The following is a 12,390-nucleotide window of genomic DNA, read 5'->3' as shown; positions in this document are numbered from 1 at the left end:
TTGTTGCAAACTAAGAGGGGTAGATAAGGATGTATAAGAAATTCCTTTTAGACTGAAGTTGAAGTCTGTACATCTGTGTTTGCAGTGTAATACACCCTGCCCCCCCCACATGCACAGTGTAAAATGCATTTGACAGCCATTTCAGAATGAGTGCATTTTTAAACATTTGCACAGATATGCATTAGTCATGAGAAAAAGGTCCATTTTCAAAATGCACACAGTTATGTGTGTTTGGAAAACACATGTGGAAATACTTGCAGAAAGAAAAGGCAAAGCTTGCAGTTGGATAGGGAGCTGAGTCAGAGCAACCTTCAAGGAGGACTTTGCCAAGCTCGTGCTTTGCTGATCCACCCCTCCTCGGGGCACAGCAAGTAGGTGAGCACCAAGGAAGGTGCCCCAGTCGCCTACACCTGCCGCGTGGAGTCTTCAGAGCATGGAACAAGACCACCCATCATTCCTTTGCAGTTCAGAGGCCAGAGATGAAGTAACATCTTGCATCCACACATCCTCTCTCTGCCAACTGAGTAAGCAACAGAGCCCTGGAATGGAGCCAGGCATCTACTCCCTATTTCCAGCACAGGTTGGCAGTGGACAGTACAGATAAGCAACGGAAAGGTGGACCTGCCTGACTACGACATGACTCTGGAAAGGCTGCTGCTATGGCCGTGGATACAAAAGGATGTGTTGCACCCCTCCTGGCTTCTCACACAAAATCTGTGTGCTTCACTGGCTGATGCTTTCTTTAAACTGGCCGTACCTACAAAGTCACTGCAGGTTAGCAAAGGTGGGGAGGAGGAGATCGAAAAGGCTTACCATATTCCTGACATCATAGCCACATTGTGTGTTCACAACATTTTGCTGGAGAGAGAGAAAAATGAAGAGTTGGAAGTATTTATCAGCCATGATGCGAATTGTATTCTTGTTTTCAACTTAGACATATAGAGCATCCTTTGGGAGGAACCATGCATTCCAGAGTTTAGAGGACCCCCCACTCTCTCTTTCATTCTGGGAAATAATCCCCTTCCCCATCTGCTGTGTTACTATAGAATCAAGAAGACAGGAAATAGCTTACAGCAGGATCTGGGACACAGCAAGAGAAAGGGACTCCACACCGCTCACGGCTTTTGCTTGTGCTACTGCAGTTGAAGTAAATGTTAAGGTTCCAATCATTAGGATTCTCGGCACCACAGCATTGATTCTGCAAGATATAAATCACTCTGCGTAACAATAGGGATGTACTAAAGTATTCAATACTCACAACCGCTCTTCATGACGGGAATCAAGACATGAGCATAAACAACATGAACAAATGGGCTGTAAACATTCTCCTGTTGCAAAACATGGTTTGATGGGGAGCATTTGAGATCGGCATCTAGCTTTCCTATTAAAATCATCATCATAGCCAGTGTTGTGTAGTGGTTAGAGCAAAGGACTGGGGATGCAGGCAGTCAGGGTTCTAGTCCCCGCTCAGCCATGGAGCCAACTGGGTGACTCTGAGCCAGCCAAACACTCTCAGCCCAGTCCAACTCACAGGGTTGTCGTTGTGGGGATAAGTTGGAGAGCAGGAGGAGGAGAATGATGCAAGCGGCTTCGAGTTCCTTGTAAGAAAAAAAGCAGGATCTAAATCAAATAAACTGCCCCACAGTCAAAGCTCTCTGGGTGGTTTACAACAGTGCATGAAACAAAACAATACAATGCAACACAAATATCATAAAAACAAACAACATTAAAACGAATTCAAGATGAGTTCAAAACAGTAATAAACATTCAGTAAAAATTGAGCTTGCAAAACCTGCAAAGAGATGCAGCCCCATCAAGCACTGGTCACACCCCCATTCTGGCTCAGTGGCCCTAGGGGACTCTACCTTTCTGGAGGAAAACTCTGGTTCAAAAGGCCTCCTGCTTCTTTAGCATCAGAGGAGGACAAGGGGTGAGCGTCAGTGATCCCACCAACCCCGTACTGCAAGACTGTCTCCCACTGTGCTTTTGCATGGAAGTTAATTTGCACCATTAGTAAGACAGAAGCCTATGGGGTCCCATTTGCAGATAGCCAAGGGGTCCAACAGGAGAGCCCCCAAAAACCAACCTGTGGGATGTGATGGTCAAGTAAGGCCACACCCACCACTTGGCAGTGCCACCGATTCCCATCCTGGACATGTGCCTCAGAAGGATGGAGACGCTCCTGCCTCTGGACACAGATTATCAATTCAAACCATACCACTTCTACAATTCCATGGACAAAACTGGCCAGAGAATCTGACAGATGGCACAGAGATAAAGAACAGTCATTTTCTAGTCCTTTTCCTGCTCCTTCCTCTCTCCCTGTACCACTCCCTCCTTTTTCTCTGCGGCTTTGGGGAAGCACTGATCAGAACTGGTGCTAGGCCTGGCACAGGAGGTGGACTCTTGTTTTGGACTGAACAGAGAGTTTTGCAAAAGTAACTGCAGAAGAAGAAAAGCCTGCATGCTTCGATGGCTGTGCCTCGCCTTTTTGGCTTCTGCCATGCTGCCAATATCATCTCACTGGCTACTCGACCTTGCCTACGCTCCTTTCACCCACGTATGTTCAAGGGAAAAGAAAAGGACTGCCCTTCGCAGCTGGTTTCTCACTTTAAAACTGCTTGGGGCCATACAGGACAGTTCAGCAAGACAGCTTACCAATTTCTGCAATGAATCTATGAGGTTCTGCAGGTCGATGTCATCTCGATAAGACTTGATATTGTTCTTGAAGAATGTCTCCACCCGAGCCCTCACCCAGTCTTGGAACAGGAAAGCCAGAACAGCCACCGTCAATTCCATAAGGAAAATGAGCCCAATCGTGCCACAAAACTGAAAAGGGGACACGGTGAGAGTTAGGGGGTGATGAATGAGGCTTAAAAACAGAAGCAGGCTGCTTGTTTCTCAGCTATGTTCCAGGGACAGGGAGTTAAGCCTCCATAAGATGGGTAATGGTATCCTCTTGTCCACAGCCTAGCACTGATCTTCTGCTCCAATAGAAAGATACAGGGATGGGAGTCATTGGGTATACACTGAATCCATGTGTACTTAGCAAATTCCGCAACAAGCATCTTAAAACAGGCCCAGAAGCCTTCTCAACACACTGCAGTTCCTTGGTGTACAACAACCCAGCTCAGACACGTTGAACAAATCCAACAACAAACCCTGGGTTAAAATTCTGAGTAGCTTAACCCCAGACAGCCCATAGTTCTGAGATCACACACCATGACATCCCAGGAATAGGGTTGTTTTGGTGCAAGGATGCAGGCAAGCAGATGGGAATCGGCATGCTTACTTGCCATTACCCATGAGTTAAGAACATACAGGATTGCTAACCCAGAACTGATTCATTGTCAGAATGGGGTCAGAGTGAATTGGATTTTTTTTCTTTTTTTTGGTGGAGAGGTACAATACCCATAAAAACAGCTTTAACAAAAATAGCAAAACCAGAAAATGAAAGCAAAGGCTAAAGTACTCTTGCAAGGGCAAGAGAAACTGTATTTCCTGTGGCTGTAGCAATCTGTGAAGTGTGTTCAAATCCTGTGACCTAAAGCACAACTGTACTTTACAACGAAACAAGCAAGTGAAGCAGAGAAAAAGGTATCTTCTGAAATATGTGAACCTGCAAATCAAGTTAACACTTTTGTTAGCTCACATACCACATTTATTTGAGTTTTTCAAAAAACAGCATTTGTTTTTGCTCTTTAGAAAGATTCTCAGCGCTCTTTGACCTCTTTTTCTTCGTAATTATTATTAATTAGTGTGGATTTCCAAGAAACAATATGTTGCATGTATGCTTCATGTTTTACTGTCTTCCGTGTGACTGAGGTTAATTTCAAAGAAAGAAGGCAATTAAAGATAGATGCAATTAAAACAAAGATATATTTAATACACAATCCAGAAGACTCAAGTAACATATGGATCTTTAACAACCTTAAGTGACCACAAAGTGAAAAAAATGTACTTCAACACCCACTCTCTGAAAATATTTCTTCTCATTAATCACTTTTAGTTGATTAATAACCTGCCATCTTAGCTATTTTATAGGTCAACCAATTATATAAAACCAATTCTAATGTTTATTGCTGATTGCCTTTGATGTTATCCTATAGAATGGTGATTCATACATTGTATGTATAAATAAAAATGGCAACTTAGAAGCCTAAAGATTGTGCTGGAGGGAGACAAAAGATATTTAAGACTTCCATCAGGAAGGAAAGAAAAAGGGTCATTCTTTAACATTTTTTATGTTATTACACTAATGCTTTTGTAAGTTATACATTACTATATTTTATATGTTATTACACTAAGAGTCCCAAACCAAAATGAACTCTTAGCTCACACCTGCCCTTCACTGACCAATCCACTAAAGCTTGTTTTGATGAACCTTCTGTTATAATTTGGAATGCTTTGGTTTAAACTAGATCTATCAGAATTGCACAAAAACCAGTTTAAATGCATTTCCACATACCAGGCCTGGACTAATGGGGACACAGCCCTGTCTTTCTTTGTGGCTTAACCTTTTTCCCCATAACTGCACCCCGAAGCAGCATAGTTAAACAGAGAGCACACACCACATAATCTGACAACTTACGAATTTCAGGAGGCAGATGTTCTCTCGCAGGGCTCCTATGCAGCCAGCAAATCCTAGAATGAACATGATTCCTCCAACAAACAAGATAAGGACCACGGGGTCAAAGCCAGGGAGACGAGTAATTTTGGATAAGTCACCCAGCACACCCTGAAACAGAAAGAGAGAGATCAGTCATGTGAATCTGTTCTGTCTTACACAATCAATTCTGAATTTTGTTGCATAAACACTGAAAGAACACCAAAAGCATGTGAAGGCTTCACAGAAGTGTCCAGAAAGAGTCCAGGAAGTGGCAGGGAAGGCAGGAGACCATTTCCTTAGGTCAGCTCACTCACTTGCCCTTTAAAAATAAATATAAAAAACCTGGATGCAAGTATCTAGCCCTCATGACTGCAAACATTTTCCTGGAAAATGTGTAGGAATGCATGTCGTTATCGCAGACAAAAGGGGTTGAAGAAGAGGTCTCTGGTTGGAAGCGTAACTTCAGTGCCATTGCTCTTTCTTGGAAATGCTAGATTTACACTAATTTGTATAATTTACACAGATCTCAACTTGGCTTTCTAGCTGGAGCATTTTTGATTGCCTGGGCATTGAACTTGGTGCCTCCAAACAAAACAAGCAAAAATTCCACCCCGCCCCAAAGCCATTGTTTTAATGAAAAACAATGTAAGCTGGATTTTTTCCCATGTATCTTTATTTGCAGTTATAACAAAACAAGCCAAAAAGCAGGGGAGAAACCACAAACACAGATGGAAAGAACAAAACAACACAAGAGTAACCATTTGCAAGAACAATTCCTCACACCATTTTTTTAAAAGTAGGGGGAGATTGACACTTTTGTTTCAACTATATATATTAAAATAAGCCGACGAGATCACCAGACAAGCACTCAGGTGAAATTGAAGAGATACATTCTAATGTGGTGAGATTAGCAACATCCTCCTGTCACTGAGTGAGAGGGAACAGACATTTATCTTCTCAGGCTTGAAGCTTTGCATCCCGGCCGTGCTGGGACTTTCAGCGTCCCTTTTTGCTATCTATTGCCTCCACATCCCAGGAATCTCTCTTAAAAGGTACCTCTGCAATTATCTCAGATTTTTCGAGAACAAAAGGATGCGGGCAGGTGGGAAGTCCAGTGGGAAGGCAGCCAGCACAGGGTCTTCGCTTTGTGATGAAGTGTTGCAGAATCTGTCCCTCTTCCACTCAGACTTCCTCCAGTCTTGGGAAGTGAGCCCAGCCGAGGGGAATTCTGCACACCCAGCACACTTCTTCCACAGCTTAAACAAAGGCTGCTGCGTGTGGAAGAAGAGTGGTGGCAACCGAACCGCATTTGCACAGGGCTCGTTTCCTGATACACACATCGCACAAACGCTGGCTTGCTCACTAGAAACGTGGATTCACAGCTGCAACAAAATGGACCAGAGTGCAGGGAACCCAGGGAATTCGATGGATTCTCGCTCCCAAAACAGATCCCTTTACATTTGTAATCTACGAGAACAGTTTATACGGAAGGTGAGGCGAGTACATAGAAATGGTGCTGCACAGAACACCTGAGGTCCCTTTTCAGCCTTCTCTAAGGTGGAGGGCATCTGCTTCCTTGCATCCCACAAGACATTTAGAAACAACTCGTTTGTTCCTTCAGCTGAAACACACATTGCTGAGGGGGCACATGGAGACGCCAATGGCTACCGCAACTGGATCCTCAGCGTTATCAGCCTGGATAAGAGTTTTCTGCAGCACAGTGCCAAAAATTATAAACACTTGCTGTCTGATGCAATTAACTGAGCTACAGCATAAATTCCCCTATCAACCCAATTCCTCGATAAAAAGGAATTTTTCAATCCATTTTTTAAGATCAGGTTTCCCCCTTCAAATTAATTCAGCATGCAAATATGGATTAAACTGCAGCTGACAAGAGAGTCTACAACACCCTGTCCCGTTCCTTCTTTTCACCTAGATCCTAGTGCCACCCAGTTCAAGAAGTGTCAAATAGCTTGACTTCAACCGACTCAAGTAAAACCAGCAGAGCGTAGTGGTAGAGGTGCCAAAATGGGACCTGAGAATCCATGTTCTAGTCTCCAAGTTGGCCATTAAGTTCTCTGGGTGGCTTTGGGCCAGTCACAGATTCTCAGTCTAACCTACCTTGCAGGGCTGTTGTTGCAAGAATAAAACAGAGAGGAGGAGAAGCTTATCAACTGACTCAGGTTCCTTGCAAGAGGAAGAAAGGTGGGCTTTAAATGTAATATCATCATCGTGGAGGCATATTAAATGAAAATGGTATCTTTCAATCAAAGGCATGAGATAACAAAAAGATCATATGCGGTAAAGCTAAGATCTGGAAAATGGAATCCTTCCCCTCTGATTGGCAACTCTGTCCCTTAACATGAAAAGCAGGGAGGAACCAGTGTGCCAGTGTCCTACTCCATAACTTTTCTGAAATGACACACAGAGTGATACATAAAGGAACAGAGCACAATAGACAAATTAGCTCTGGTAAAACATTCATTAAGTATATTAACCTTGTCCTTGTGCACTTAATTAAATGATGCCCCTCTTACAGGATCTGCCTGCAACATATGCAGATTCAGGCTTATAATTTGAGCCCCTGTATTCCAAGATACATTACGACTTCGAGACACCAACAGTTATTACCGCTCAGAAACCCAAAATGGTAATTTAGTACTTCCTACTTAGTAGGAATCTTATGAATCTTCCTATTCATACAATCAATAGTATTACCTGAAAGTACACTAATGGAATCAATTAAGCTTATTAATTTGGCAAGGATGTCTCTAATCTACTGATCAATAACACTTAGTTGTTCTAATAATAAGGTTCAAGATGGTGCACAGCTTTGTATGTTGTTGGAAGCAACATAACTGAAACTTAGTGCTGATGTGGGTAAGAACTGAAGCTGTAAGACATTAAGTTAAAGAGGTCCGCCTGGCACCGTCGTTACTGGTTTTTCGGTGCCAGGTAAAGACCTTTTTATTTAAACATCATTTCAATTGTTAAAACATATGATCTGGCCTGGGCAACTTCTTCTTCCTTCTCTTTCTCCTCCTATATTTTTATTTTATACTGATAATTTTAATTTTGTATTTGTAAATCAATGTATTTTTTGTATTGTTATATTTAATGGTAATTTATTATGTACTATTGTATTTCAATGTATTTTATCATGTTGTAAGCCGCCCCGAGGTTTCGGCAAGGGGCGGCATAGAAATGCTATAATAATAATAATAATAATAATAATAATAATAATAATAATAAGTTCACCATATATTTAAAAACATTCCATTCTGCAAATTGACTGTGTATGAATTTAATTCTATAATTCAGGGATGTGTGACCTTTTCAGTACCCTAGAAATGCATCCAGTGTGGGTGTGTGGCATTCTTCCAACCACTACATCTCAGCACACAGGGATCTTCAGGTTTAAATCTTTCCTCCCTACAGAAATCTAGGGATCACCAGGGGCTGGAAGAGGGTTTCATCTCCCATTCCCCCACAATCTATGTTTCTTTGCTGGTACTAGCAATGAGAAAATCGCAATCTCAGAAGCAGGGTTGGGAACCTTTCACTTCTCCAATCACCCAGTGATCTCCACTGAAATTGCTGCCTTATCCCACAAGCGGCAGATTACCTGGCCTTCACAGAGAAATGGGCTGGCTGGCACAACCTACGGGCCAAAGTCCATTGTGCCTGTGCGGCAATGGAGGAACTAATCTTTTTGACCAGGATATAATGGATGAAATGTTTGTGTAGTATAATAGGTAACTTTATTTTTAGAATTCAGGAAGAAAGAAAGAACCTTCCATTTGCAAAAGGTGCATTCTGGAAATTGCATCTTCTGGAAATATTCTTAGGCAAGAGAAGAATTTGGACACTTACTAAATCTTCAGGTGATCAGAATTGGACTTGGGGGCAGGGGCTCCCCAAGCAGAAAAAGTAAAGAAGGATATCTCTTGAAGTTGTTATATCAGCAAGTGGTGCATGAGAGAGAGAATGAGAGAATAACCAGATGGGGCATTTAATTACAAAAGCCTTCATAGTGATCCTTATTTCAACAAGAGCAATTAAAGATCCCTTCACACATTACACTGTGCCAGGTGCCTCCTTAATTATGCACCTAAATATGCAAATGCATGTGTAACCAGCATGTCTGGAAATATATGCATCATATAGGTAATCGTTCAGATCTCTGTCAATATGCATCAGGTAGCAAAACATAAGAGTCACTGTAAAACAGCTGTAAAAAGGTCTGCTCTTCCAGCCCCTTGGCAAAACCTGCAGCCAAAAGGAAGCAACTTCCACTAGGTGGCACTCAGAGGCTGGGCAGTCCAGGCATGACTTTTTCTCTGTTTCAAAAGCAGCAGCTGCATGCATCTGTTTGCTGTCCCGAGGAAAAGAGACACAGGATCCTTTCTGGGCAGAATCAGTAGCTGACACGTATCACCAACCAAGCCATGGGTTTGCAAGGCAAGGCCAAAGGCAGGCTTTTGCTTTCAGACTCCTAAAACCAGAGCATATACCTAGTTGCTCCATCCAGCAGGGCAACTGTTAGAAACTCGGAGAGGGTGCCTAGGTGTAATGGGGTGAATTGATTAGTTAAGGACGGAGGGCTGGCTGTCCCGCTAATTGTTCCACAGCACCAGAGATGACCCACTTCACAGGAAGGCTATTTTATCAAGAGCACATTCTTGGCACCAGGCTGGGGTTTCCGATAGTAGCAGCTATCAAAACAGAGCATTGGTCCACGTGAGTGCTAACCCAAATGACGCGGGGTGTTGACTTGACTGCAGGCAGGATGCTCAGGGTTAAGATTAAGCGAGGACTTTATCAAAGCACACATGGAGATAAACACCCACAGCATGATGCAAAGAAAAGGGAGTGGAAGCAAAATAGTTCTCTTTTCACAGAACATAGCACAGAATAGTACAATATTCACAGAAGCTTTTGCCTTGTACTATAATAAGAAGAATAAGTAGTAGCAGTAACGGTAATAGTAATAATAATACTGTTATTATTTGCATCAAACTGTGGATGTTAATCTCCGTGTGTGTTTTGATAATGTTCTTCATTTAATCTTAACACTGAACATCCTGCCCGCATTCTAGGCTACACTGTTTCATTTGGGTTAGCTAATAATCTTAATAGTAATAATAATAATGATGTGGAGGAGAGGGGGACACTTCTTGTATTTCTGTTTGCACAAGTGAAAGAACATCTTTGGGTGTGGCTTCGCTTTCTCCAGCCTAATGCAAGGCTTAATACATTTCCAGTGGTCGGAATATGCCTTCCCCTTGAAGCAGGGGACCTCTAGACCCAACCTTTGCAGTGAACAGATGGCTGTTTGCAGGAATAGGGCCAGTTACTGGGGGTGGGACCGGTTATATGGGAACCAGTGAGATGTACCACAGCTTGGAGCCTATATACTAATAATCCCCATTTTCTCCTTGAAAAATGGTTGCAGTGTAAGAGGCTGTGAAGCCTTTTAACTAGAATGCTGAGCTTCAAGTGGAGGCACATGGGTTGGACCTAAGGTCAGCAACTGGGAGGCTGTACCCACATTCACCAACTGGGACTCCTGGAAGGGAGGGTAGGAAATCATAAATAAAATGAAGGAGTTTGTTTTTAAAATTCAACACATTCCTGTTCTTTCAGCCTGGTTTCTACTCCCTTTCCATCCTCTCTCCTCCACCCATCACACATAAATAAATTTCCTGCACAGATATCCTCTTTTGCAATGTCAGATTTCCTAGGCTGCAGCTGTTTGGGGAGGTGCCAGTGAAGTGGTGAAGAATGGCTGACACAACAACCGCAGTTCACAGGTTACATATTTCTTCTACACACGGGGACAGTAGGGAGAAATCGCATATGGGCAGGGAAGCATTCCATTAGAACATATGTGGTTTCCTGAGCTTTTTTAGCACAAAGCCCACCAGGTAAATCTTTATCAGAACTAGCAAAATCAGAAATTGAAAACAAAGATTCGATTGCAAGAAGACATCAGTTTTACAAAGGAGAAGACAACCATTTCCAGTCCTTGCTCCCTAAAGGCTAGCCAATAAAAACATTCATCTCCCTGTTAAAGGGCTAAATGGAGTACGTGTATGTATGCGGAACTGGTGCTTGGTCCCTTTAAAAAGAGCAGAAGGAGGAAGAGGAAGAGAGGAGGAAGGTCACTATGGCAGCTGTTTTCTCCTGTGCCTGAAACTCTGCCTGCTTTGCATAAGGCTTCAGACAAAACCTCTAATTTAGCTTAAATGTAACTATGCCAAATGTCCCTTTGCCTTTTTCTCTTCCCTACATTGATCTGCAAATGCCACCATTGCCTTGGGCTCAGCTGCAGAACAGCCAACATGTTTAACAAACTCAAAACCCACAATGCTATAAGAAGGAGTCACTGAGAAGGGAATCACTGGAACACAAGCAAAAAGTAAAAAGAACTGAGAAACAAGCCTCACAGATAAACGCCAAGTGGCCTGAGAGGTGAAAGAGGCTGGAAAGGATCAGCTTCTTCATGGTACCTCCAAGACTTCAGATTTTCCTTGCAGGAGCTTGAAAGAGGGGCAGGATGATTCCCCAGTTCCAAAACTGCCATTTAATTTTCTACAGTCTGATCCTCTGATCTCAAACATGCTCCCAGTGACTCGAGTTTGTTTTGCACCACCGCGTGGCATAACAGGAACACATGTTGCTCAAAATTATGAAACGTGTGTACCTACAAAGCAGTATAGGAATCCAGGTATCCCTGTGTCAGGATAATTCTATCATGCACATGGTGGGCATGTCATGAGCGGAGCAGGCTATTGCTGGAGTTCAGACGAGATGGCCCGGGAGGCCCCTTCTGACTCGCTCTGTTTCTATGTTTCTATAATGCCAAGCCTCAGTTGAAGCACTATCGTGATGCAAAGAAGCCATCCGGGGGACAGCCTCTCATGCCACCCCAGTAATCACTGGCTATCTAAGTCACCCACAGGACAAATATAGCAGGGGTGGGATTAAGTGCACCGAATCACCAATCCAGCTAAGAGGTGTAGGAGAGAAGAAAAGACTGTGTGAGAAAGGTCTGAACGTGCCTGGAAACATGTTCTTCTTCAAATCTACTTAGAAGAAAGCCCAAACGAATTCAGTGGGGCTTATTCCCAGGTTTGCAGATTCAGGATCGCTCTTGAAGATTACAACTCTGTACACTCTATTTGTTGAACTTCATTGCATTCATTTCTGAACAGACCTGTATAGAATGTGAGTATTCCTATGTTGCATTAAATCCAGCCTTTCCTTGCTGAGGAAATATCACACATTCAAATGATTTCCTTCTACAGAAAGGCTCACGTGTGAAGAAATTTTCATTGCTCCTTTTTTCTCCCTTCTTATTTTTGATAAACTGGAGCAAAATCAGTTTCGCTTTCAAGGAATACATGGAGAGCGATAGCTCATTTCCTTACCTTTTCACTCCAAGCCCAAAGACCAGCTCCAAGAAAAGCAACTCCGGCTAACTAGGAAAAGGGGGAAAAAGGAAAGATTTATTATTTGCCAGAAAGCATTGACGTTTGCTGGAAAGCATTCCTGTTCCCCACCCAGAAACAATCCTCCTAATCCAATATGTGCATGTTTTCCTAACACATGGACAAGATGCATGGTCATGAAGTACGGGACACATGCCAGCTGGCACTCTCGTGAGAAAGCTTCATCTCCAGATGTCGCTGTTGGAACTGCTGTCCCCGCCTTTAGATAATGAAAGGATTCAGTACAGAGCTAACCCACACACATTGCTCGAAACTAAATCCAAACTA

At 42.9% G+C, this 12,390-nt stretch overlaps 1 protein-coding gene across 3 annotated transcripts in view; it reads right to left on the bottom strand.

The window, feature by feature from the left end:
* TSPAN14 (tetraspanin 14) overlaps positions 1-12,390 on the bottom strand; it is a 46,344-nt gene that overhangs the window by 4,718 nt on the left and 29,236 nt on the right. For all 3 annotated transcript variants that reach the window (XM_044420333.1, XM_044420334.1, XM_044420335.1), the window contains 5 exons: positions 12,043-12,093; positions 4,592-4,738; positions 2,659-2,829; positions 1,073-1,198; positions 814-858 (listed from right to left, as the gene is read on the bottom strand). In XM_044420333.1, the coding sequence (XP_044276268.1) occupies positions 814-858; positions 1,073-1,198; positions 2,659-2,829; positions 4,592-4,738; positions 12,043-12,093 (540 nt within the window). The remainder of the gene's footprint in view (positions 1-813; positions 859-1,072; positions 1,199-2,658; positions 2,830-4,591; positions 4,739-12,042; positions 12,094-12,390) is intronic.

This window comes from Varanus komodoensis, unplaced genomic scaffold (genome assembly GCF_004798865.1).
Source record: "Varanus komodoensis strain SLA01 unplaced genomic scaffold, ASM479886v1 scaffold11, whole genome shotgun sequence".
Classification (NCBI taxonomy): domain Eukaryota; kingdom Metazoa; phylum Chordata; class Lepidosauria; order Squamata; family Varanidae; genus Varanus; species Varanus komodoensis.
Note: the sequence above shows the minus strand (reverse complement) of the source record. Positions and strands in the feature narration are given on the sequence as shown.